At 42.7% G+C, this 26,898-nt stretch overlaps 1 protein-coding gene across 2 annotated transcripts; it reads right to left on the reverse strand.

The window, feature by feature from the left end:
* Nucleotides 1–18,067: 18,067 nt before the first annotated feature.
* Nucleotides 18,068–21,654, reverse strand: LOC106602611 (zinc finger protein 35-like). Of its 2 annotated transcripts, none has more exons than XM_014195357.2 (3): nt 21,147–21,654; nt 20,640–20,776; nt 18,068–20,433 (listed from the first exon to the last, which is right to left on the reverse strand). In XM_014195357.2, the coding sequence occupies exons 1-3, from the start codon at nt 21,427–21,429 to the stop codon at nt 19,144–19,146; spliced, it is 1,710 nt and encodes a 569-aa protein (XP_014050832.1). In that variant the 5' UTR covers nt 21,430–21,654; the 3' UTR covers nt 18,068–19,143. The 2 variants fall into 2 exon arrangements, with proteins under 2 accessions (XP_014050832.1, XP_014050833.1); XM_014195358.2 differs by having other exon boundaries at nt 18,070–20,433; nt 20,646–20,776.
* Nucleotides 21,655–26,898: the final 5,244 nt, after the last annotated feature.

Raw genomic sequence — 26,898 nt, forward strand, 5'->3', positions numbered from 1 at the left:
TTAATGTCCTTCTTCTTGAGCCACTCCTTTGTTGCCTTGGCCGTGTGTTTTGGGTCATTGTCATGCTGGAATACCTATCCACGACCCATTTTCAATGCCCTGGTTGAGGGAAGGAGGTTCTCACCCAAGATTTGACGGTACATGGCCCCGTCCATCGTCCCTTTGATGCGGTGAAGTTGTCCTGTCCCCTTAGCAGAAAAACACCCCCAAAGCATAATGTTTCCACCTCCATGTTTGAAGGTGGGGATGGTGTTCTTGGGGTCATAGGCAGCATTCCTCCTCCTCCAAACACGGCGAGTTGAGTTGATGCCAAAGAGCTCCATTTTGGTCTCATCTGACCACAATACTTTCACCCAGTTGTCCTCTGAATCATTCAGATGTTCATTGGCAAACTTCAGACGGGCATGTACAGTGGGGAGAACAAGTATTTGATACACTGCCGATTTTGCAGGTTTTCCTACTTACAAAGCATGTAGAGGTCTGTAATTTTGATCATAGGTACACTTCAACTGTGAGAGACGGAATCTAAAACAAAAATCCAGAAAATCACATTGTATGATTTTTAAGTAATTAATTAGCATTTTATTGCATGACATAAGTATTTGATACATCAGAAAAGCAGAACTTAATATTTGGTACAGAAACCTTTGTTTGCAATTACAGAGATCATACGTTTCCTGTAGTTCTTGACCAGGTTTGCACACACTGCAGCAGGGATTTTGGCCCACTCCTCCATACAGACCTTCTCCAGATCCTTCAGGTTTCGGGGCTGTCGCTGGGCAATACGGACTTTCAGCTCCCTCCAAACATTTTCTATTGGGTTCAGGTCTGGAGACTGGCTAGTCCACTCCAGGACCTTGAGATGCTTCTTACGGAGCCACCCTGGCTGTGTGTTTCGGGTCGTTGTCATGCTGGAAGACCCAGCCACGACCCATCTTCAATGCTCTTACTGTTGGAAGGTTGTTGGCCAAGATCTCGCGATACATGGCCCCATCCATCCTCCCCTCAATACGGTGCAGTCATCCTGTCCCCTTTGCAGAAAAGCATCCCCAAAGAATGATGTTTCCACCTCCATGCTTCACGGTTAGGATGGTGTTCTTGGGGTTGTACTCATCCTTATTCTTCCTCCAAACACGTCGAGTGGAGTTTAGACCAAAAAGCTCTATTTTTGTCTCATCAGACCACATGACCTTCTCCCATTCCTCCTCTGGATCATCCAGATGGTCATTGGAAAACTTCAGACGGGCCTGGACATGCGCTGGCTTGAGCAGGGGGACCTTGCGTGCGCTGCAGGATTTTAATCCATGACGGCATAGTGTGTTACTAATGGTTTTCTTTGAGACTGTGGTCCCAGCTCTCTTCAGGTCATTGACCAGGTCCTGCCGTGTAGTTCTGGGCTGATCCCTCACCTTCCTCATGATCATTGATGAGTAACAAACTGAGATTAGGAGCACTCCCTTTAAGAGTGTGCTCCTAATCTCAGCTCGTTACCTGTATAAAAGACACCTGGGAGCCAGAAATCTTTCTGATTGAGAGGGGGTGAAATACTTATTCCCCTCATTAAAATGCAAATCAATTTATAACATTTTTGACATGCGTTTTTCTGGATTTCTTTGTTGTTATTCTGTCTCTCACTGTTCAAATAAACCTACCATTAAAATTATAGACTGATCATTTCTTTGTCAGTGGGCAAACGTACAAAATCAGCAGGGGATCAAATACTTTTTTCCCTCACTGTAAGTACAGGCTGTATCATGTTCTAGATAGATTTATTTGATCATTTTAAAACACAATACAACCCCACGTGGATAACGCATTTAAAATCATTGAGGATGACACACATTTTTTTAAAACTTATTTCCATTGTCGTCCTCTTAAATAAACGGCTCAAACTATTTTACTAACATAACATGTAGGCCTACACAGTAGACCTAGCCTACTAGGAATACTTGGGTTACAGATATAATAATGAATACATTTTTTTGAACTTGTGTAGGGCTTTTCAAAGACTCTCAAAAAGCTTATAAAAAGTCAAACAAACAAAAAATGTAAATGATGGAGATTTAAAGCCTCAGGGATAAAGTTGAGGCAGTTTTAGGGTCAGTGGAAAGGCAGTGGAGGTTCAGTGGAGGGGGCATCGATGGGACAGACAAGGTGAAACAAAGAGTTTGAAAAAACAGGCCCAGAGCTCTTCAACAGCCCACCGCACCTCAATGGTCAGTCACTCCATTGGAGCCGCTTCTCTGGTACTCCATTGCCAGGAATGTAGCACCCACCTGGGTGATGCCACAGCTGCTGAAAAGCACACAAAAAGCCACCACATCTTGGCAGTGGTTAGGAGCATTCCCTGAACTTCCTCTGTTACCTCTGGACACAGCATGTCGTCCTTGTTGTAATACTTCCTAACAGATTAAACAAAAAAAATACATTATTTGAATCCAAACAGACAGGTAGCTAGCTATCAAGCCAAAAAACTTTTCATCATGATCCTGCAACTCTGAGAGTCAAGACCACATCACATAGTGATAAAACCCTGGAGGAGCCAAAACAAAAATAAATATAAAAATGCAAAAAAAAAACATGTACAATATTCACAGTACTCTCTTCCTAGGCTTATGGGTATGCTTGTAATCGTTAAGGACTGGGGAGTTTATCAGGAGAAAAAATAACAGAATGTTGTCTAGCAATGATCAACAACCAACTTGACAGAGCTTGAAGAATTTTGAGAAGAATAAATGGGCAAATGTTGCACAATCCAGGTGTGGAAAGTGTTTAGAGACTTACCCATAAGTTTAATTGCTGCCAAAGGTGATTCTAACATGTATTGACTCAGGAGGTTGAATACTAATCTAATAAAGATAGTGTTATTTTTTTTTTTTGGACCCTCTGGTGCCTCTTCAGGTTGCCAGCCTCAGCGAAGTGCATGTGACGCTGGGTACAGCTGAAGGATTTCTCCCCTGTGTGAACCCTTTGGTGGATCTCCACCTTCTGCGAGCAACTGAAGCCTTTGTTACAGAAAATGCAGAGGAACCGTTTCTCTTTAATATTGCCTGATGTTGCTCCCCCTCCCTGAGCCTGCGCTCTAGCCCTGTCGATTGAGTTCAATACCTGATCGAAAAGGACGTGGCCATGTGAATCGGAAGGCCCCATCAACGTGGACACTGGGTCGCGATCCCTGAACGCGTGTAAAAGGGAGTGGGTCGCAATATTTAGATTTGTCTATGTGCATTTCATGTGGGAGGAACGTCACCCTCCACTTTCACATCATCTACGATCAGACCCTCACCTTTCTTATCTAGGCACCCTTCAGAGTATACACTACTACTGAACGGGTTCAAGTCACCTCGAGATGGACCAGCTTGTGTCTCTAAACCCAAGGGCATGTTGCCAGGGTCCGTCTCTGTAGTGTAAGAACAAGACGGATCATTGCCAGTCTCGTCACCGGAGTCTCGATGGGAATGAACTGTCCTCAGGCTCGGGCTATTGTAAAGTAAATACTCTGAGCTGGGAGCAGGAGGACAGCCCAAGTCTCTCTGTGAGTAAATGCCTTTGTGTTACAGTTAAAGTCTTTGTGTCTGTCTCTACAGGGGGTGGTCCATCCTCTCCAGTCTGGATGTCTCTGCTGTGCCGTGGGTCCTCCTCTCCTTCAGACCTCTCCTGCTTGACCCCAGGACCTGCAGCCTCTATATCTGCAGCCTGACACAAGAAGAGAGGAGGTTATTACCAGTACATGAGTTGAATTGGATGTCGTAGGGAAGTCTCACAAGCGCCCCTATGGCAGATAAATGACGATGTACATGGAAGACAGTAAATAGCTGAGGGGAGCCTTTCTGGAATAAACAGGCCACATTTGATTTACAAAGTAACACATTTTAATGTAACTCTATTCCACTAACCTCTATCACGATAACATGCTGGGTTGAGGTAACACTCCCTCATCAACAGTGATTGGTTGGTCATCTCTCCATGTATTGTGTCCTGGTGGCTTCACAAAGCTCCTGTGGCCTCCAGTGAGATGTCCTTCACCTGAGAAAATGATGGTGGTTAAGTTAGCTATTGTCAATGCTCAATGGTACATTTTACACCGTTGACAGTTTTGACACTGTCTAGAAATTGCAAGCATGTAAAGTAACCCTTCTTATAACTTCTTGATATACTATTTATTGATATATGTATTATGTTCCATGCATCACTTTGTTTTCATTCAGTAAATAATAGGAAATTCCGTAAATCAAGAATCTGATTCAAATATGCTAGTGTCTTTGTGCAAGATATTAAGCAGGCGAATTATTGCATATTTTCCAAAAACTGACCAAGACTCAATTCTGGTTAACACATCTGATCACATGCTAAGTTGAACGGGGCGACAGGCCGTGCAGCCTCGGCCTTCTGCAAAATGTACCTCTTGTCATTCCTCTGTATCGGTTGAGGATCTTGACACTACTGGGACGACTGGCGAGGACGCGCTCTCGTATTGTCCTCTCTGCGCGCTCCCGTGCCACCTTCAGTTCCAGTAGCTGTAGTTTCCTCCTCAATGTCCTGTTTTCTTTCTGGCTTTGAGTTATTTCCAAACGAAACACTGCATATTCGTCGTCTACGAGTTTACAAATCTCTGCCACCGCAGCATTTGCTTGCACTTCCATGATGGAGGCTAGTTGAGTGTGAAAAACCAATCCCAATGCTGTGATGCTCCTACACCCCCCCCCCTAATGGGACCACCACTTCTACCTCCTCCCTCTTCAGAGCTGCCTTCGCTACCTTATCTGCTGCCTCATTTCCCCTAACCCCAACATGAGCTGGGACCACTGTTCCCTTAATTTCTGGGGGGCACTCAGCAAATTTCAGTTCGTGGGGATGGAAACTTGAATGTTGTCAAAATTGAGTGCATTTACAGTGAACATCGATGCTGTACCCGCTTTAAGTTGCAGTTTTAGACTATTCAATCGGCTGTTGTGGCTATTTGAACATAATGTGCTCCTTTCAGAGTGGCCTACCAACAAAACTAATGTTGCAATAACATTTTCACATGGAAATAGCTTTTGATTTTTATGATATTTGAATTTATTATGGATCCCAATTAGCTGCTGCCTCTTCCTAGGGTCCAGCAAAATTAAGGCAGTTATAAAATTCTTTTTTTTTTTTTTTTACAATACATTCATAGCAGATTTCACAACACACTAAGTGTGTGCCCTCAGGCCCCTACTCCACTAGCACATATCTACAGCACAAAATCCATGTGTACGTGTGTGTATAGTGCGAATGTTATCGTGTGTATGGCGGCAGGTAGCCTGGTGGTTAGAGCGTTGGACTAGTAACCGAAAGGTTGCAAGATCAAATCCCAGAGCTGACAAGGTAAAAATCTGTCGTTCTGCTTTGAACAAGGCAGTTAACCCACTGTTCTTAGGCCAAAAAATCAAAAATGTGTGCCTGTGTCTCTTCGCTGTTCCATAAGGTGTATTTTTATCTGTTTTTTAAAATCAAATTTAACTTCTCGCGTCAGTTCCTTGATGTAGATAGAGTTCCATGTAGTCATGGGTCTATGTAGTACAGTGTGCCTCCCATAATCTGTTCTGGACTTGGGGATTGTGAAGAGAGGGGTAACTTTCTTCACCAGTTCTCTTACCATTTTGTACTATTATGTGATTAGCCTATACCAGTTGGTTTAGCTAATGTTAATTCTCCTGTGAGGAATTAAAGTGTGTTATTTTTCTCTTATTGTAAATTGTGTCTAGATTGCTGACACTACTATTTAGGCAACATGAACAAATTCACATAGAAATGTGAGTGTTAGATCATTCTCATTGAACGCAAGTCTAAGAAGCTGTAGATCTGTTCTATGTGCGCTATATCTATGCTTTTATATCTATGGCCTCCACATGTATTTAAACATTTTTTTCACCTTTATTTAACCAGGTAGGCAAGTTGAGAACAAGTTCTCATTTGCAACGGCGACCTAGCCAAGATAAAGCATAGCAATTCGACACATACAACAACACAGAGTTACACATGGAATAAACAAAACATACAGTCAATAATACAGTAGAACAAAAGAAAACAAAAAGTATATATACAGTGAGTGCAAATGAGGTAAGTTAAGGCAATAAATAGGCCATGGTGGCGAAGTAATTACCATATAGCAATTAAACACTGGAATGGTAGATGTGCAGAAGATGAATGTGCAAGTAGAGATACTGGGGTGCAAAGGAGCAAGATAAATAAATACAGTATGGGGATGAGGTAGGTAGATAGATGGGTTGTTTACAGTTGGGCTATGTACAGGTGCAGTGATCTGTGAGCTGCTCTGACAGCTGGTGCTTAAAGCTAGTGAGGGAGATATGAGTCTCCAGCTTCAGAGATTTTTGCAGTTTGTTCCAGTCATTGGCAGCAGAGAACTGGAAGGAAAGATGACCAAAGGAGGAATTGGCTTTGGGGGTGACCAGTGAGACATACCTGCTGGAGCACGTGCTACGAGTGAGTGCTGCTATGGTGACCAGTGAGCTGAGATAGGGCGGAAAAGATAGGTTGCTAGTGTTTGTTTAAGATATGAACTTAACGTTTTAATGGCTTGTTTGGTTCAAATTGAAAGACGAATTCATTCAACATAAATAGTTTTGATATATTTTTGATAATTCGTTGTCTGTTGCTGGAAATAACATAGAGAATCGGAGTTGAATTTAAATAACTGAATCAAGGAAGAGACAGTTACCTAAATCTAATGAATTATGATGAGCGGAGAGGTAATTGCGAAACAGTTAGGCCCACCAAAATGTGTTTTTTTGGTTTAAAAGAATTGAATGAAGTATTTTATAAGTTTGGCGATTTACATGGTACTTTTAAAGTCTTGGACATTTCATAAATGTGAAGCCGAAAGAGAAGAGGAAGTTGTAAAGATTGGTTTTAATCTGATGATAGAGGTAAGGCAGAACGTTGTTTGAGTAGGGGTTATATTTTTGCTTACGGGTAAAACAAATAAAAAATAGGAGAGTTGGTTGTGAGCGCTGTGCTATATTTGGCGGTAAGCTATTCAGGTCTGGATAGTTGAATCGTAAAAGGTTTGTGATAGTTTCTTGTTATTGATTCTTGGTTTGAATGTTTAGGTAACACCAGTGAATTTGAACAGGAAGTTAAGGAAGAAAAGATATCTGCTGGTAATGGTGGATCGATTCACCAGATGGGTAGAAGCAATCCCAACTGCCAGGGAGGATGCAAAGACAGTGGTTAAGTGGCTACGGAGGGAGCTGATACCCAGGTTCGGGGTCCCTAGGATGGTCTGATCCGACAATGGCACCCATTTCCGGAATGAGCACCTGAAGGAAGTGGAATTGGCTCTGGGAATTACGCACAAGTTTGGTTCTGTGTATCACCCGCAATCGCAAGGCCTTGTGGAGCGCGCAAATCAAACTTTGAAACGAAAGATGGCGAAAATAATGGCAGGAACAAAACTAAAATGGGTAGACGCCCTGCCTCTGGCCTTGATGTCCATGAGAAACTCCCCAGGGTCCGATACGCACCTCACTCCGCACGAACTATTAACCTCTCTAGGGTAGGTGGCACCAAATCGTCCCACCTACGTAACAGCCAGTGGAATCCTGTGGCGCGTTATTCAAATACCTTAGAAATGCTATTACTTCAATTTCTCAAACATATGACTATTTTACAGCATTTTAAAGACAAGACTCTCGTTAATCTAACCACACTGTCCGATTTAAAAAAGGCTTTACAACGAAAGCAAAACATTAGATTATGTCAGCAGAGTACCCAGCCAGAAACAATCAGACACCCATTTTTCAAGCTAGCATATAATGTCACAAAACCCAGAAGACAGCTAAATGCAGCACTAACCTTTGATGATCTTCATCAGATGACACACCTAGGACATTATGTTATACAATACATGCATGTTTTGTTCAATCAAGTTCATATTTATATCAAAAACCAGCTTTTTACATTAGCATGTGACGTTCAGAACTAGCATACCCCCCGCAAACTTCCGGTGAATTTACTAAATTACTCACGATAAACGTTCACAAAAAGCATAACAATTATTTTAAGAATTATAGATACAGAACTCCTCTATGCACTCTATGTCCGATTTTAAAATAGCTTTTTGGTGAAAGCACATTTTGCAATATTCTCAGTAGATAGCCCAGCATCACAGGGCTAGCTATTTAGACACCCAGCAAGTTTAGCACTCACCAAAGTCAGATTTACTATAAGAAAAATGTTATTACCTTTGGTGTTCTTCGTCAGAATGCACTCCCAGGACTTCTACTTCAATAACAAATGTTGGTTTGGTTCAAAATAATCCATAGTTATATCCAAACAGCGGCGTTTTGTTCGTGCGTTCAAGACACTATCCGAAAGGGTAAATAAGGGTTACGAGCATGGCGCATTTCGTGACAAAAAATTCTAAATATTCCATTACCGTACTTCGAAGCATGTCAACCGCTGTTTAAAATCCATTTTTATGCCATTTTTCTCGTAAAAAAGCGATAATATTCCGACCGGGAATCTGCATTTAGGTAAACAGACGAAAGAAAATAAAGCATTCGGGTCGACTCGTGCACGCGCCTAAGCCCATAGTACTCTGATCGGCCACTTGCCAAAAGCGATAATGTGTTTCAGCCAGAGGCTGCCTCGATATCGTTCAGCTTTTTCCCGGGCTCTGAGAGCCTATGGGAGCCGTAGGAAGTGTCACGTTAGAGCAAAGATCCTCAGTCTTCAATAAAAAGAGCCCAGATGAACAACAACTTGTCAGACAGGCCACTTCCCATATAGAATCCTCTCAGGTTTTTGCCTGCCATATGAGTTCTGTTATACTCACAGACACCATTCAAACAGTTTTAGAAACTTTAGGGTGTTTTCTATCCAAAGCCAATAATTATATGCATATTCTAGTTACTGGGCAGGAGTAGTAACCAGATTAAATCGGGTACGTTTTTTATCCGGCCGTGTCAATACTGCCCCCTAGCCCTAACAGGTTAACAGGGAGAAAAATGCCAGGGCCACCAAATGACAATATGAGTTTGCCTAGGCTAGACATTGCAAAAATCAGACATACTGACTATATGCAGGCTCTAACTTCCCTTGTCAAAAGACTGTCTGAACAGGTGGTGGATGTGCGGACGCCTGAGGTAGAAACAACAGACGAAAACAGAGACATCCTGGTTGGCGATTGGGTAAGGGTGAAGGTACACTCCAGGAAGTGGACGGAACCACGGTGGAAAGGCCCATACCAGGTGAAGGAAGTAGCAAGCCACTCTCTAAGGGTAAGCGGCACTCCGGGAGACACCTGGCATCATCGAACACACTGTGCTAAAAACTCTGATCCTGAACGATCCTTAGATCAAACGATAAAAGACATACAGGATAGTAAATTGGACTAAACACTGAAGGCAGAAGTGTATCACCTAGTAGAATGAGGGGTTTACTGGGGTACTGGATAGTATGGGTAGTGATTGGAGTTACAATTCAGGCTAGGGAGTATGTAACCATTGAATTAAGAGAAGGAGAATCTCAGGTCGTTACTCTGGAACCGTGCCAAATATGGTCCTGGAGGAACGGGGCCAGTAGAATTGGGGATATATGTCCTAGACATCGAACGAGGGCATGTAATGTACTAGTGCCCTATGCAAAATGAAGAGAGACGTACTTGTGTGAGGGGAAGTGGTGTCCATATTGGGACTATATGATCACCAATATGGGGACCTTCTGGGAGTGGCGTAGAGGCTATCCTTATACGTTAAAGGATATATCCAAGGTCGACAGATTTTCTATGATATGGGGTATGTCTGGAATAGAAAGTAAAAATAACTTGTGTAAAGGTGATGAAATCCTACTAACCATACAGAATGTGAAGTTTTCAGATGCGGGAACCTATACCTTGGGTGCCACGCGATCTGGGGCAGACGTTATGGGACTTTTTGAACTAAGAGTGACCCCTTGGCCGTCTTCAAGCCAGTCTCAGAAAAATAGCACTCTAAATCAAACGACGATGACCAGTATCACTCCTCCAACAGAGGAAGGACCAGACCCGGTAAGAGTAGTTAATGTAAAGGATATTTCGGCTGGGGAACAACTGGGTATTGAAACAGGATATGAAGGGAGAGATAACATGTGGTTGGCATATATGATGTACACGGCTAAGACCCTATCTAAAAAGAACTGTGTAATTTGCGGTCATGCCCGTCCCAGGTTGGCAACCCACCCTTTTGCGCTAGCAGAAGGCGAAGGTTGGTTGTGCATTATGGAAGAATTTTACCCAAATAATGCTACCTCTAGCCTGTGTAAAACTTTGGAACAAGTTTTCCCAGAGGTACTGCCAAGAAAGGCTCCTGTGGGGGTGAGGGCATATGGGGGTAATTACACCTGTCTTAGTAAGATGGGAGACGGATTCCACTATGGCCACTTGCCCTCGCAGGACTGTAGTGTAAATATTACGGTCAACTCGACCTGGCCGGGGCAAGGTAAGAATCAGACTAGAGGGGTTGCTGACATATGGTGGATGTGTGGTCCTCACCGCGCCCTGTATCCTATACTTAAGGGTGATTGGAGTGGAACTTGTGCTTTAACTAGCCTTATTGTCCCTTTGACCATCATTGATGTAACTGCCGACCAACTTATGGGTTCTCCTGTACCAAACCCTCCCATTGCCTACTCCCATCGAGTTAAGCGGGAATCTCCCTGGGCTGGTGCAGATGAGGTACAAATTCATACTAATTTCCTTGGTGTACCAATTGGCGTTCCGAAATCCTTCCAAGCACTTAGCAGGAAAGTCGGCCTATGGCACCTGTTGCCATTTATTGGATCAGCAGTAATCGATGCCAAGCAAACTGACCATATTAATTACATATACTATAACCAACAGCGTTTTGTCAATTTTACAAGGATTGCTCTTACAGGTATGGAAGAACAACTGGATGCTACCTCTCAGACAGCTAGACAGAACCAATTGGCACTTGATATGATCCTGGCTAGTCAAGGGGGGGTTTGTAAATGTTTGGAGAACAATGTTGCACCTTTATCCCGAATGACACCAGCCCAGACGGTAGTATTTCTAAGGCTTTGATCGGTTTGAATAAGTTGTCTCTGGAGATGGGGAGTTTCGCCGGGGTGGAGGAGAACGGTATGTTCACCTGGTTGTCTAATTGGTTGGGTAAATACACAAGTCTGGTGGTTACTGGATTTCTGACCCTGATTGTTATGTTGATGCTATTAATGTGCTGTGCTGCCTGTGTAATACCATGTTTTAAGAAATCTATTACAGATGTAGCAACTGCTTCAGGTATGATGCCTCTCTTAGAGGTTCCTGGGACTGATACGGAGGCTCAATTCCGTGCCACCATGGGGCTTGCTAAGGATGACCCCTGGTTTGCAGTCAAGGATATTGATGAATAAATTGTGCTCTCCCTATAGGTGGATTTAAGTTCCAGATTGGCAACGAGCCCAATTTGTACAAACAGGTTAAAGGGATGGAGCCAATGTTTTGGTTGTGACACCTTGCAGGTGTCAAAAGGGGGAACCTCAAAATTTAATTACATTTTTACGTTTTTTTCTAATTATTTTTATGTTTTCTACTAATTCTGTTTTTATTTTTCAATTATTTTGTTAAATGACACCTAGTTGGTGTCAAAAGGGGGATTGTGAGATTTGGCCCTGCATAATGGGGTGTTAAAGTTTAACCTATACCTTTAAGCTAATAAGTATAATGAAACTTTGTAGCGCAATATTAAAACAAAGAACTGGTATAATGCAAAGATGTGTGTGTGTAGGGAAGTAGGGTGCAGACAGGCGTGATCGAAACTGTGTTAAATGCAACAGCTTAAAGGGTTGTGAAAGGACAATGGAAAAACACTGAGAAAAAACATAACAGGAAACTTCAGTGCACAACAACGAGGGCGCAAACCCGAGACCCAGCTTCTGCAAAGATGACCACAGAACCACAGCGCTAATGGGCTGGACTAGCTTAATTCAGTGTCTCATCCCGTCAGCGGGATCAAAATCCAGCGAAAAATCATATCGCCAATTAGCATTAAAAAAAATCATAATAAAAAAAATAAAAAATTAATATATATATATTTTTTTGTATAGATACACCTCTTCTGAATGGACCCACGTCGTCCGATTTCAAAAAGGTTTTACAGGAAAAGCAAATCATTAGATTATGTTAGATGAGTCCATCGTAAAAAGCAGCAACATAGCCATTTTCCGACCAACCACTTGCATCACAAATAATCAAAAAACAGCTAAATGCAGCACTAACCTTTTACAAACTTCATCAGATGACACACCTAGGACATCATGTTATACAATGCATGCATTCTTTTGTTCAATAAAGGTCATATTTATATATAAAAACAGCATTTTACATCGGCGTCTGACGTTGACTAAATAATTTCCCCTCAAATGCGTCCCGGTAAACAATGCTACAATTCCCTAAATTACTATCCGATAACGATTTTTTAAATTTATATTGTCAATCTAACATTTATAGATGAATATCTCTTGAGAACACCTGTCATACCAGATTTTAAATTAACTTTACTGGGTAATCACACTTTGCGATAAAAGGAGATGCGATACTCAGAAAATGAGCTAATATACAGAGCTCGGCGCCATCTTGGAACAATCGCATGTCACATCTCATCTTGTATAATATTGTCAATAATCGCCTACCTTTAGTTGTCTTCATCAGAAAGCATCCCAGGTCCACAACAGATGTATTTTCGGTCGAAAAAGTCCATACTTCACGTTCCATTAGCCTGCTGTTGGTAGCGCGTCCTAATATTAACTTATGCAGAGTATCTCAGCAGCATGGGATGTTAGGTGAGAAGGACATCTCCAATAAGAATTCCTATTGTAAACTATCTATGGTTATGACAATAGAGTATTAACTTCAGATTAAATGATTATAGGTTTCTGTTATTGAATCAGGATAAACCATCCCATGCATTAAATTGAATTGAAACAATCAATGACTCCACCAAGGCAATATACATAACGTTCCATATGTGTATTAAAACATTTTCAAACACAAATACATTTTCAGACACAACATCAAAAGAAATAAAAAAATAATCCCCAATGAGTCGTGCACAACCCGTGTCCAAATTATTTCAAGTTTGCTTAAATAAACCGTTGGCGCCTGTTGGAGCTAAAAAAAATGACGACACCCAAAAATATCCTGAAGCACCTCACGTTGTGGTTACTCACTACTTGGTAGATATTCCCTCAGCAAAGTATGGCAGTTCCATGCAGGTTTACTCACAAAGTCCAAGGCAAGCACAGCTACCCATGCAGACAGTACTCCTTAGCCGCAACCGATATCCCCATGGGAACACGAACTCGTTAAGCTTCCCAAGCAATTATCTCCCGGTGTCACACGATGCTAGGCTAACCTCAATGCTGGCAAATACCTCCACGACGAGACGGTAGCTCCAGTCTTTACTAAGTTTTAACAAAATTATAACAACTCTTTTATAAAATAAAACATGTATTTCCCTTCATATCTTAGTAGGTATAGGTTTTGTTCTAGTTCTGTCGTCTTCTTTTATAATTTCTTTACCAACCGTTCTAAGGTAAAAACGTCCATCCTTTCATCAACGTCTTTTTCCCTCTCTTTTTTTTCCCAGGCCTCCCGTTAACCAGGTCAACTCCCATTGGCCACAACTTAACAAGCGACCTTATTGGTCAAAACTTAAACTTCAACGTAAAACAACTATTCACTTATACATTAAATAAATATTTCTTCAAAAAGCATAATGCATTAACAACATTACAGTTTAGGAGCAATTCAATCATCTTTTAAATATATAACCAATTAATTATAACAAATAAACTCAATACCTGGTTCAAACAAGGGTATTACACTAGCATAATATGCTTATGTGAGATACTTGTCATTAGGATGGCGTGCCCTTTGGACTCTGGTGTTGACAGTTGTACTTTTCCCTTAGCTAGGGCTCAGTCACTTGGGGCCCAGAGAGGGGAGATGTCAGAATGAAACATTGTCTTCATATGTGAATGTGTCTTTACCTACTCTTAAACCATGTGAAGGGATGGCGTGATTAATGGGGAACCAATTACTTGTCTCCACAATGTCTGTGAGCAAGTCACTCCCTCCTTTTCTATGTTGTGGGGAGGTTTATGGCAGTGTCTGGGACCATTTTATGTCCTCTCTTAGATCTTCACTTATCCTGGGATAGTGTATGACCAAGAGGCTCAATCCCCCCAGTGAGCTTGTCCAGGAGTGGGGTCAAGAGGGGGTTTGCTTGAGATGGGAGTATTTAGAGTTGACAATTGATATATGCCATTGGATGAGTTGGTGTTTTTGTACTATGAAGTACCAGGGACGAGATTAGAAACCTCGTCAAGGGGACCAAACTGAACGATAATTTATAGCGAATACTATCTGGCTGTGGATACTCCTCTCTCAAGTAACAGTCTTTCTTTGTGAACCGTTCCTAACTATCTGTGGTTTGTCATGTCAAAAGGGGGTGGATCTTGCTATAAAGATCTCGGTAGCCATTGTGTTGACACTCTCAACGGTTCATTAGAAATGGGGAATCGTTGAAAGTCAAGTGCTAATGCAAAGATCTTAATTATTAAAGATGTAGTTTTAAGTATAACTGACTTGTGTGTGTGAAGTTTGTAACTCTCCTCATTTGGTAATGCAGAAATTAGCCACCACATGGGTCACATAGCTTGGCCTACCTCTAGTCACTCCAGTTCCCTCACCTCCCCATGCCTCACCCAATAGACACCTTGCAGGGTGAGTTGAGTCATGCCCCTGTACTTTCATATACACTCCTATACTCCAAAAACACAGAAGCCCTATCCCAATACTTTAGCCCTACTAGATCCTACACCAGGCCAACCGCCTGGGAGGATGGAGCCCCTTCTATTAAAACCCCCTGTAGCTCTCCTGGAATAAAATCTCTTACACCCCAAAAATGTCTCTGCTGCTGTCACTACCACATCTATTTTGTAGGATCTATGCTCCATCAGTCCAGTACAATTAATAACCATAGAAATAAACACAAGAAATCGTATCTTACTAAAACTCATCCTCTCTGGATCTCTCTCTTCTGGCCTATTCACTGGGGGGGATCCATGTTGACTAACTCACCCCTTGGGTTTAACCTATTAACAGACGCTAACTATCTTTAGCGCCTATTGGCGATAGTATTGTAATGACCTGCCTAGATCATTAATGAACAATTGTCCAGATAGATGATTGAGTTTAAGAATTCCCGGTTTATTAACCAAACTCAACACAGGCTACTGTTTGGCCGTAGCCCACGCCAAACCCCGCCCCCCTCCCGCCGCTCCACGAACCACCAGGATGCCCGGCACCAGAACATTCCAGGCATTCCCGTGGTTGGCAGATAGCAGGTTGACTGGCATGTCGGACCCCGCGAACACTGGGTACTGGTAAGTACAGCTGTCTGTGCGGGTCTCTACAGTATATTCTGGTATGGGGCATTTTCATTTTCTTCAAAAGCTAAGGGCCTGTGTTTTTCACAATTTTCTTTAATAAAATGGTAGGCCTATGTTATACCCTCTCAATTCGAGCCTTGGCTTTAACTTAACAGCCCTTCACTGACACAGAGATAGGCTATTTAAAGAGTGCATGGTGGATGGAGGAATTGACCGACAAAATCTATAGATATATCAGCCTATAGCCTAATTTCGCCTGTCAAACAGGTAAGACTACCTCTATTTATTCAATAGGAAGAAATAGGCTTCAACACAAAGCCCTCGTTGTTAGTAAATTCTAATTAAAATGAAGACCGGTGAAATGAATTATGCCTACTCGAATTTGCCTACTTTCAAACGCCATGAGCTGTCCATTTCCAAATGTGCTGCGGCTGCTGCTTGAAGTTTGGGCACGACAACGTAAATTACTTGAATCATGCTTATTGTGAGGTCAATAACTCATCCTGGACAAGAAACATCGTTTTTTTATAAAAGCGATCAAAGTGACCTCGGGTCCTCATCTTCACGTTCTCCTCAAACGGACAGAACATAGGCTATTTTCTAGACTGCATGCAACAGTGCATTTTCTTGGACTAGGGCTAATACAACAACAACAAAAATTATGCAAAGAAGCCTTTGACTCTCGACCTGAACTGCCGTCGTAGGCCTACACACCACAGCCATTGGTTAGGCAGCACACAAAATAAGAATTTAATCTGCAAGAACAGGCTGGGGCTCGGGGTTGGAATACCCATTGCAGTATGTAATGCAGAGTAGTTTTACAGTGCCTTCAAAGTATTCACTGCCCTTTACTTTCTCTACATTTTGTTGTTACAGCCTGAATTTAAATGATAGTAAATTGAGATGTCTCTGATCTATGCGATTTAAAAATTGTTTTATACAAAATTAAAAGCTCAAATGTCTTGAGTATGTATTCCACCCCTTTGTTATGGCAAGTCTAAATAAGTTCAGGAGTAAAAATGTGCTTAACAAATCACATAACTTGCATGGACACATTCGGTGTTCATTAATAGTTAACATGATTTTTGAATGACTACCCCAAACATACAATTATTTCAAGGTTTTACTGCTAACCTACAAAGCATTACATGGGCTTGCTCCTACCTATCTTTCTGATTTGGTCCTGCCGTACATACCTACACGTACGCTACGGTCACAAGACACAGGCCTCCTTATTGTCCCTATAATTTCTAAACAAACGACTGGAGGCAGGGCTTTCTCCTATAGAGCTCAATTTTTATGGAATAATGGTCTGCCTATCCATGTGAGAGACGTAGACTTGGTCTCGACCTTTAAGTCTTTATTGAAGACTCATCTCTTCAGTAGGTCCTATGATAGAGTGTAGTCTGGCCCAGGGGTGTGAAGGTGAACGGAAAGCCACTGGCGCAACGAACCACCCTTGCTGTCTCTGCCTGGCCGGTTCACCTCTCTCCACTGGGATTCTCTGCCTCTAACCCTATTACAGGGGCTGAGTCACTGGCTTACTGGTGCTCTTTCATGTCGTCCCTAGGAGGGGTGTTTCACTTGAGTGGGTTGAGTCACTGACATGATCTTCCTGTCTGGGATGGCGCCCCCCTCGGGTTTGTGCCGTGGGGGAGATCTTCGTGGGCTATACTCGGCCTTGTCTCAGGGTAGTAAGTTGGTGGTTTGAAGTTGTCACTCTAGTGGTGTGGGGGTTTTTCTTTGGCAAAGTGGGTGGGGTTGTATCCTGCCTGTTTGGCCCTGTCCGGGGGTATCGTCGGACGGGGCCATTGTCTCCCGACCCCTCCTGTCTCAGCCTCCAGTATTTATGCTGCAGTAGTTTGTGTCGGGGGTCTACGGTCAGTCTGTTATATCTGGAGTATTTCTCCTGTCTTATCTGGTGTCCTGTGTGAATTTAAGCATGCTCCCTCTAATTCTCTTTTCTCTCTGAGGACCTGAGCCCCAGCACCATGCCTTAGGACTACCTGGCCTGATGACTCCTTGCTGTCCCCAGTCCACCTGGTCGTGCTGCTGCTCCTGTTTCAACTGTTCTGCCTGCGGCTATGGAACCTTGACCCGTTCACTGGACGTGCTACCCTGCTGTTTTTCGACTCTCTCTCTCTACCGCACCGGCTGTCTCTAGCTCTGACTAATCAGCTATGAAAAGCCAACTAACATTTACTCCTGAGGTGCTGACCTGTTGCACCCTCTACAACGACTGTGATTATTATTATTATTTGACCCTGCTGGTCATCTATGAACGTTTGAACAACTTGGCCATGTACTGTTAAAATCTCCACCCGGCCCAGCCAGAAGAGGACCCCTCAAAGCCTGGTTTCTTCCTAGGTTCCTGCCTTTCTAGAGTTTTTCCTAGCCACCGTGCTTCTACATCTGCATTGCTTGCTTTTTGGGGTTTTAGGCTGGGTTTCAGTATAGCACTTTGTGACAACAGCTGATGTAAAAAGGGCTTTATAAATACATTTGATTGATTGATTGATTGATCTGTAAGGTCCCTCAATCGAGTAGTGAGAGAAAGGAAACTGCTCTGGGATTTCACCATGAGGCCAAAGGTGATTTTAAAACAGTTAGAGTTTAATGGTTATGATAGGAGAAAACAGAGGATGGATCAACAACATTGTAGTTACTCAATAATATTAACCTAAATGACAGAGTGAAAAGAAAGCATGTACAGAAAAAAAAATATTCCAAAACATGCATCCTGTTTGCAACATGGCCCTTCAGTAATACTTTGTCCTGAATACAAAACGTTTTGTTTGGGGCAAATCGAACACAACATATCACCGAGTACCACTATTTCAAGCATAGTGGTGGCTGCATCATGTTATGGGTATGCTTGTCATTGGCAAGGACTAGGGAGTTTTTTGGGGGGAAAATAAAGTAGTTGAATGGAAGTAATGAAATAGGCATTTGTGAACATTATATATCCTACACAGTACACACAATATGTAAGAGACTCATTAGGCTTATATATGCCTTATACACTGAGTGTAAAAAACATTATGAAAATGAATCTCTGATAGACTGACCAGGTGAATCCAGCTGAAGGCTATGATCCCTTATTGATGTAACTGGCTAAATCCACTTCAATCAGTGTAGATGAAGGGGAGGAGACCGGTTAAAGAAGGAATTTTAAGCCTTGAGGTAATTGAGACAGGGATTGTGTATGTGTGCCATTCAGAGGGTGAATGGGCAAGACAAAAGATTTAAGTGCCTTGAAATGGGGTATGTAGGTGCACTGATTTGTGTCAAGAACGGTAATGCTGATGGGTTTTTCACGCTCAACAGTTTCCTATGTGTATCAAGAATGGTCCACCACAAAGGAACTTGACACAAATGTGGGAAGCATTGGAGTCAACATGGGCCAGCATCCCTGTGAAATGCTTTCGACATCTTGTAAAGTCCATGTCCTGACGAATTGAGTCTGTGCTGAGGGCAAAAGGGGGTGGTACAACCCAGTATTAGGAAGGTGTTCTTAAAGTTTCATACACTCAGTGTATATCACACAATGCCTGGATGCAATACTCAACACTGAAATCTGTTACACTCGTCATTCCAAAATAATCTGTGGATCTTTTCCGCTGACAACAATACAAATTTCTCTTTGCGCAGGGTTTCATCTAAAGAGGATAGTCAGAGGGTATCGAGTGGAATGGTTACTTTCTGTTATAGAGTGGAATGGTTTTTCTGCTGGTGTATACTGAGGTAGCTCCTCTCTGAGAAGCTCTTCCCGCAGTGTGTACAGGCATACGGCTTTTCTCCCATGTGGACCTTCAGGTGCATCTTCAGGTTGCCAGCCAGGGCGAAGCGCATGTCACACTGGGTACAGCTGAAGGGTTTCTCCCCTGTGTGGACCCTCTGGTGCCTCTTCAGGTCACCAGCCTGGGAGAACCTCTTCTCACACTGGGGGCAGCTGAAGGGTTTCTCCCCTGTGTGGACCCTCTGATGTCTCTTCAGGTTGCCAGCCAGGGCGAAGCGCATGTGACACTGGGTACAGCTGAAGGGTTTCTCCCCAGTGTGGACCCTCTGGTGAATCTCCACCTTCTGAGGGCAGCTGAAGCCTTTGTTACAGAACATGCAACGGAACCGTTTCTCTTTACTACTGCCTGATGTTGTTCCCCCTCCCTGAGTCTCGGCTCTAGCCCTGTCGTTTGAGTTCAGAACCTGATCGAAAAAGACGCGGCCGTGTGAATCAGAAGGCCCCATCGAAGTGGACACTGGGTCGCTGAACGTGTGTAAAGGGGAGTGGGTGGTGACATTTAGATTTGTCTTTAAGCTTCCCCTGTAATCTAAGAAATCTCTACCTTGTGAGTGTCCTTCTCCTAAGTGAGTCTCGTCTACATTCCATGCCAGAGGAGCGTCCCCCTCCACTTTCACAGTCACCTCATCTACGACCAGACCCTCCCCTTTCTTATCTAGGCACCCTTCAGAGTATACACTACTACTGTAGGGGTTCCAGTCCCCTCTAGACAGATCAGTCTGTGTCTCTAAACCCAAGGGCATGTTGCCAGGGTCCATCTCTGTAGAGTAAGAACAAGACGGATCATTACCAGTCTCTAACACGTCACCTGAGTCCCGATGGGAATGAACCGTCCTCGGTCTCGGGTTACCGTATAGTAAATACTCTGATCCGGGAGCAGGAGGACAGCCCAGTCTCCTCAGCCCCAGTGTCTCTGGGTCTGACCTGTGGTCAGATCCTGTGTGTGGAGTTAAAGTCTTGGTGTCTGTCTCTGACTTGAGGGCGGCGTTCGGCGTTCCACTGACCTCCGTGATGCTGCATCGCGTCCTGGGCTGGGGCACGGCGGTGGATAAGTGATCCGTGGCTACAGGGGGCACCAGTACAGCCGCTGCTCCAGTCTGGATGTCTCTGCTGTGTTGTGGGTCCTCCTCTCCTTCAATCCGCTCCTGCTTGACCAGAGATGATCCTCCAGGACCTGCAGCCTCTACATCTGCAGACTGACTCAAGAAGAGATGAGGTTATTACCGGCACATGAGTTGAATTGGATAACAATGTCGAAGAGAAGTCTCACAAGCTCCCCTGTGGCAGATAAATCAGGATGTACATGTAAGACAATGAATAGCTGAGGGGAGCCTTTCTGAAATAAACTGGCCACATTTGATTTACAAAGTAACTGTAATTATTTGTAATGCAGCACTATTACATTAACCTCTATCAAGATAACGTGTTGGGTTGAGGTTCCACTCTCCTCATCAACAGTGATTGGTTGGTCATCTCTCCATGTATTGCGTCCCGCTGGCTTCACAAAGCTCCTGTAGCCTCCAGTGAGATGTCCTTCACCTGAGAGTGTGGTTGGGGGGAAAGAGGTGGTTAGGTTAACTACTGTCAATGCTCAACACTATATTGTACACTATTAATACTGTCTACCATTGGCAAGGATGTAATGTAACACTCATAACTTCTTGATATACTATTTATTGATCGCTGTATTATGTTCGATGCATCACATTGTTTTCATTGAGTAAATAATAGTAAATGCAGTAAATCAAGAATCTTGTTAGAACATGATAGTATGCAACAATTCCTCTGATTATCCAAAAACTGACCAAGACCCAATTCTGGGTAATACATCTACACATGTGCATAGCGGAACGGGTGAAAGGCAATGCGCTATAAATGAAGGGCAGCCTCTGCCTTCAGCAAAATGTACCTCTTGCCAATCCTCTGTATCTGTCGAGGATCTTGACACTCCTAGGACGACTGGTGAGGACGCGCTCTCGTAATGTCTTCTCTGCGCGCTCCCGTGCCACCTTAACTTCCAGTAGTTTCCTCCGTAGCGCCCTGTTTTCTTTCTGGCTTTGAGTTATTTCTAAACGAAACACTGCATAGTCGTCGTCTACGAGTTTACAGATCTCTGCCACGGCTGCATTCGCTAGTACCTCCATGATGGAGGCTATTTGAGTATGAAAAACCATACAGCTTGAGTTAGCCATTGTTAGCAGCTAGCTAGCGTTACCTAGATAACATTTATCAACCAAGTCCTGTAACCATCGCGAATTTAACACAACATGCGGTAAGTATGTGATACTTTGCAGTTAAATTAGTCCCGATTTTGAGTTCCTTCCAGGGTGTTAATAAACGTTTAAATAACAACAATAAAAAGGCTAACGTGTTAATTATTCTTGGTCACTGTGCGTGTCCATTAACTTCTTCGTGTGAGTTTCCCACAGACTAGACACTGTTGGGGTTTGCTGCATTCCACAGGTCGGAGTGTGAATTGCACATTTTTTTACAAAAACAAATAAAAAATGGGAAATGGAAAAATACATTTCACCACCATCTAACCGTACACATTAGAGTTCTTCTCATATCCCGAAATTGAGATCTGAACCGAATTGGATCTGTGAAATTCCCATCCGACACCTACAGGACCCAGTAATTTTTGGAAAATCAATTCCGATTTGAATCCGAGGTGGGTCGACCCAAAATATGTCAGAGATGAGGGTGAATCAGATTGGGTCTGGTCTGTATTGGACCCAAATGGTATCGCACCCAAATGGATCCAAAATATATTTTAAAAAATCAGCTTTATTGCTATGCAAGCCAGCAGAATCGTTTTGACTTCTCTGGCAGGCAGTTAGCCATTTATCATGACTCTCAGTTCCATGACATTACACAAGTCATTGGACTAAGGCATGTTCTGTATGGGGAAGGTTTGTTAATTAAGAGCCCCGACGCCCAATCTGAACATAAACACGCGTCACTTGCGGTACGGTTTTGGAAGCATAAGGACCTTATCTTTCATATCAGCGAGAATAATTGTATTAAAACTAAAAGTTCAATTGATACACACATTGATAGTGTTAGTGTTCCCACACGGCCATATCTCCCAAGTTACAGCGCTTGTTTTACGGAAAACAGCCGGAAGACAAGCGGAGACCACCTGTGCTAATTAGCTATCTAGCATGCTCTGAACACCTGTGTGTAATCTAACTCGGGAAGTGTAGTTTGGTCTGATGGAGGCCCCCATAGCTGTATGGATCTGTGCAAAACTGCTAGAGTAAGTGAACCTTTCTTGCTTGTGAAAGGTAAGGACCATGTTTTTCGAAAGCCATATCACAAGCGATGATGTTGAAACACAGCGTCAGCAGGATTGTAGTTCACATGAGGCAGTCCATGGCTGAAAACTGTAGGGAGAAGATTGAATGAGAGGTGAATTGGGGAGGGGTGACAAGGAGACCAGCAGAGGGCGAGCGGCGGGAGGGGGCATAGGCTAGGAGAAGGTCAGAGAGGTAGGTGGGTGCCAGGTTGTGGGTGGGGAGTTAATATGGAATTACACAGGGAGCCAGTGTGGATTGGTGTGATGTGTTCGGTTGATCTGGTGCAGCAGAGTTCTGGACCAGTGGAAGTCTTGTTGGTGAGTTTGGGTGGGAGATTTTTAACCAGGGCTGTTTCAGTGCTGTGTTTGGAGCGGAAACCGTAATGGAATGGTTTTTGAAGGTTATTGAAGTTGAGTGTCCACATCCTGCTCCAGTATTTTGGAGAGGAAGGTAAGGTGTGAGATGGGAACAAAGTTGTTCAAGACATCGGGGTCAGCGTTCAGCTTTTTGAGGATGGAGGGTACGATGTAAGTGGTGAAGGAGGAGTTTATTATGCCAGTGAGGACGGGAGAGAAGTACTGAACTTGTGGTGCTGTTCAGGGGAGGGGTCTGCAGGGAAGTTTTCAGGAGGCTGAAGTAGGCGGTTCACTGTGGAAAATATGATTTTTTTTGTTTGTTTTTACCAGAGTTGCTGATGTCGGAGTAGTAAAATGTTCTTGCAGCTGAGAGGGCGTTCTTTTATATTTTAACAGGTGATCTGTGTATGCTTGAGAATGACGTACTAGACCAGTCCTCTTGCAGCCGTCCACTGGCTTTTAACTGGCGTAGCTCTGGGGTGTACCAGGGAGCAGTGGGTGAAGGCGACTGAGTGGGTTTTGAGGGGAGCGAGGGTATCCAGAGGAGGAAAGGCAGTCATTGCAGTTAGTGATGAGGTCAGGATGGGACTGGGAATAAGGACTGGGGTATGTATTAATAGCAGCGCTATGTTGATTGACTTAGTGGTGTCAAACCAGTTAGCTTATTAACATTATGGACAAATATAGGCAAATTGCAATTATTGACAATGAAAGAGGTGGGAATGTTGTTCCTTTGTCACATAATTGCTACATCTACTATCAGTATAGCATTCAAAATCATTTTCCAGATTGTATTTTGGCAATTATTTTTCACAATGTGAATATTTGGTCGCGACTGAGATAACCTGGTTCAATTTGGATTTGGCAAAACCAGTTTAGAACCACTGGCCTACACAGTACAAACAGAATATATAACAGTCTTTTTAGGCTTATACAATGCCTTGCAAAAGTATTCATACCACAAGGATTTCTTCACATTTTATTGTGTTACAAAGTGTGATTAAAATTGATTTAATTGTAATTTTTTGGTCAACAATAAGCTAAAAAAATCCTTCCCCAGTCTCTGGTGTAAAGGCTGAAGCAGTATTTTGCCAGTGCTTAACTCTATCTGTTTCTTTTTATCCTGAAAAACTATTTGCCGATGTCAAGCATACCCATACCATGAGGCAGCCACCACCTTCTTGAAAAAAAGGAGGCAGTCACTTAGTCATGGGTTGTGTTGGATTTGCCCCAAACATAAGGCTTTGCGTTCATGCCAAAAAGTGTGTTCCTTTTTTGCAGCCTTCTTGCATACAAGATGCATGTTTTGTAATATTCATATTCTGTATATTTGTATTCTTCTTTTCACACTATCATTTAATTTATTGTGGAGTCATTACAATGTTGTTGATCCATCCTCCGTTTTCTCCCATCACATTCATTGAACTCTAACTGTTTTAAAATTACCAATGGCCTAATGGTGAAATCCCTGAGCAGTTTCATGTCCTGCAGCTCAGTTCAGAAGGACGACTGTATCTTTAATGTGTCTGGGTGGTTTAATACATAATCCACAGCATCGTGACTAATTTAACCATGATATTCAATGTCTGATTTGTTATTATCTACCAATCACTGCCCTTCCTTATGAGCCTTCCGAAAAGCTCTGTGGTCTTTGTAGTCGAATCTGTGCTTGAAATTCTATATTCCAGCCAGAGCCCAGACTTGAACCAAATCGAACATCTCTGGAGAGACCTGAAAATAGCTGCGCAGCAACGCTCCCCAGCCAACCTGACAGAGCTTGAGAGGATCTGCAGAGAAGAATGGGAGAAACTCTGCAAATACAGGTGTGCCAAGCTTGTAGCGTCGTACCCAAGAAGACTCGATGCTGTAATCGCTGCCAAAGGTGCTTCAACAAAGTGCTGAGTAAAGGGTCTGAATACTTGTGTAAATGTGATATTTCCGGGGGGTTTTTTACATTTAAATTAGCAAAAATGTCTAAACCTGGTTTTGCTTTGTCATTATGAGGTATTGTGTGTAGATTAATGAGGAAAGAAACTATTTAATCCATTTTAGGATAAGGCTGTAATGTAACAAAATGTGGAAAAGTTCAAGGGGTCTGAATATATTCCCAAAACGGCCTCTCTCTGTTCTTCCGAAAATAAATACCAGTTGCGATCTCACTCCGATTTACTTTGAATGATTCCTAAAATCAGAACAGATCATGGCAAAAAATGTTTTAGCTTCTCGGCTCCGTGGTCTTGGAATTCTCTCCAGACCAGCTTGAAACTACACAATCTTGTTTCCTTGGAGTTTAAATGTTTGGTTGACTCATGTTACTGAGGAATGTGATTGTCATTAGGATTTGATACGGTGGTACATATGATTGATTTAAAAAAAAATCTGATGCTTGTATGTTTCTGTAATTGAAATGTATGTTTGTGTTTTTAAAACATTTTTTTTTTTAATGATGTCTAAGTTCTTATCTGATATTTGTCTCAAACATTGTTCCTCCCTGCTGCTGTCTTGGTTGGACCAGGTCTCTCTTACCTCATTGAGACTAACCTGGATAAATAAAGGTAAAAAAATATATATACAGTACCAGTCAAAAGTTTGGACACACCTACTCAATCAAGGGTTTTTCTTTTTTACTATTTTCTACATTGTAGAATAATAGTGAAGACAAACTATGAAATAACACATTAAATCATGTAATAACCAAAAAAGTGTTAAACAAATCCAAATATATTTAAGATTCTTCAAAGTAGCCACCCTTTGCCTAGATGACCTCTTGGCATTCTCTCAACCAGCCTCACCTGGAATGCTGTTCCAACAGTCTTGAAGGAGTTCCCACATACACTGAGCACTTGTTGGCTGCTTTTCCTTCACTCTGCGGTCCAACTCATCCCAAACCATCTCAATTGGGTTGAGGTCGGGTGATTGTGGAGGCTAGGTCATCTGATGCAACACTCATCACTCTCCTTGGTCAAATAGCCCTTACACAGCCTGGAGGTGTGTTGGGTCATTGTCCTGTTGAAATGATAGTCCCACTAAGTGCAAACCAGATGGGATGGCATATCGCTGTAGAATGCTGTGGTAGCCATGCTGGTTAAGTGTGCATTGAATTCTAAATAAATCACAGTGTCACCAGCAAAGCACCATTACACCACCTCCTCCATGCTTTACGATGGGAGCCACACGTGCAGAGATAATCTGTTCACCAACTCTGCGTCTCACAAAGACAGGACGGTTGGAACCAAAAATCTCACATTTGGACTCATCAGATCAAAGGACAAATTTCCACCGTGGTTTCTTTGCAGCAATTCCACCATGAACCCCTGATTCACACATTCTCCTCTGAACAGTTGTTGAGATGTCTGTTACTTGAACTCTGTGAAGCATTTATTTGGGCTGCAATCTGAGGTGCAGTTAAATCTAATGAATTTATCCTCTGCAGCAGAGGTAACTCTGGATCTTCCTTTCCTCATGACAGCCAGTTTCATCATAGCGCTTGATGGTTTTTGCAACTACACTTGAAGAAACTTTAAAAGTTCTTGAAATGTTCCAGATTGACTGACCTTCATGTCTTAATGTCTGTTGTTTCTCATTTCATATTTGAGCTGTTCTTGCCATAATATGGACTTGGTCTTTTACCAAATAGGTCTATCTTCTGTATACCACCCCAACCATGTCACAACACAACTGATTGGCTCAAACGTATTAAGAAGGAAATAAATTCCACAAATTAACTTTTAACAAGGCACACCTGTTAATTGAAATGCATTACAGGTGTCTACCTCATGAAGCTGGTTGAGAGAATGCCAAGAGTGTGCAAAGCTGTCAAAGGCAAAGGGTGGCTACTTTGAAGAATCTTAAATATATTTTGATTTGTTTAACACTTTTTTGGTTACTACATGATTTCATATGTGTTATTTAATAGTTTGTCTTCACTATTATTCTACAATGTAGAAAATAGTACATATAAAGAAAAACCCTGGAATGAGTAGGTGTGTCCAAACCTTTGACTGGT

This window comes from Salmo salar, chromosome ssa04, assembly GCF_905237065.1.
Source record: "Salmo salar chromosome ssa04, Ssal_v3.1, whole genome shotgun sequence".
In the NCBI taxonomy this organism is placed as follows: Eukaryota; Metazoa; Chordata; class Actinopteri; order Salmoniformes; family Salmonidae; genus Salmo; species Salmo salar.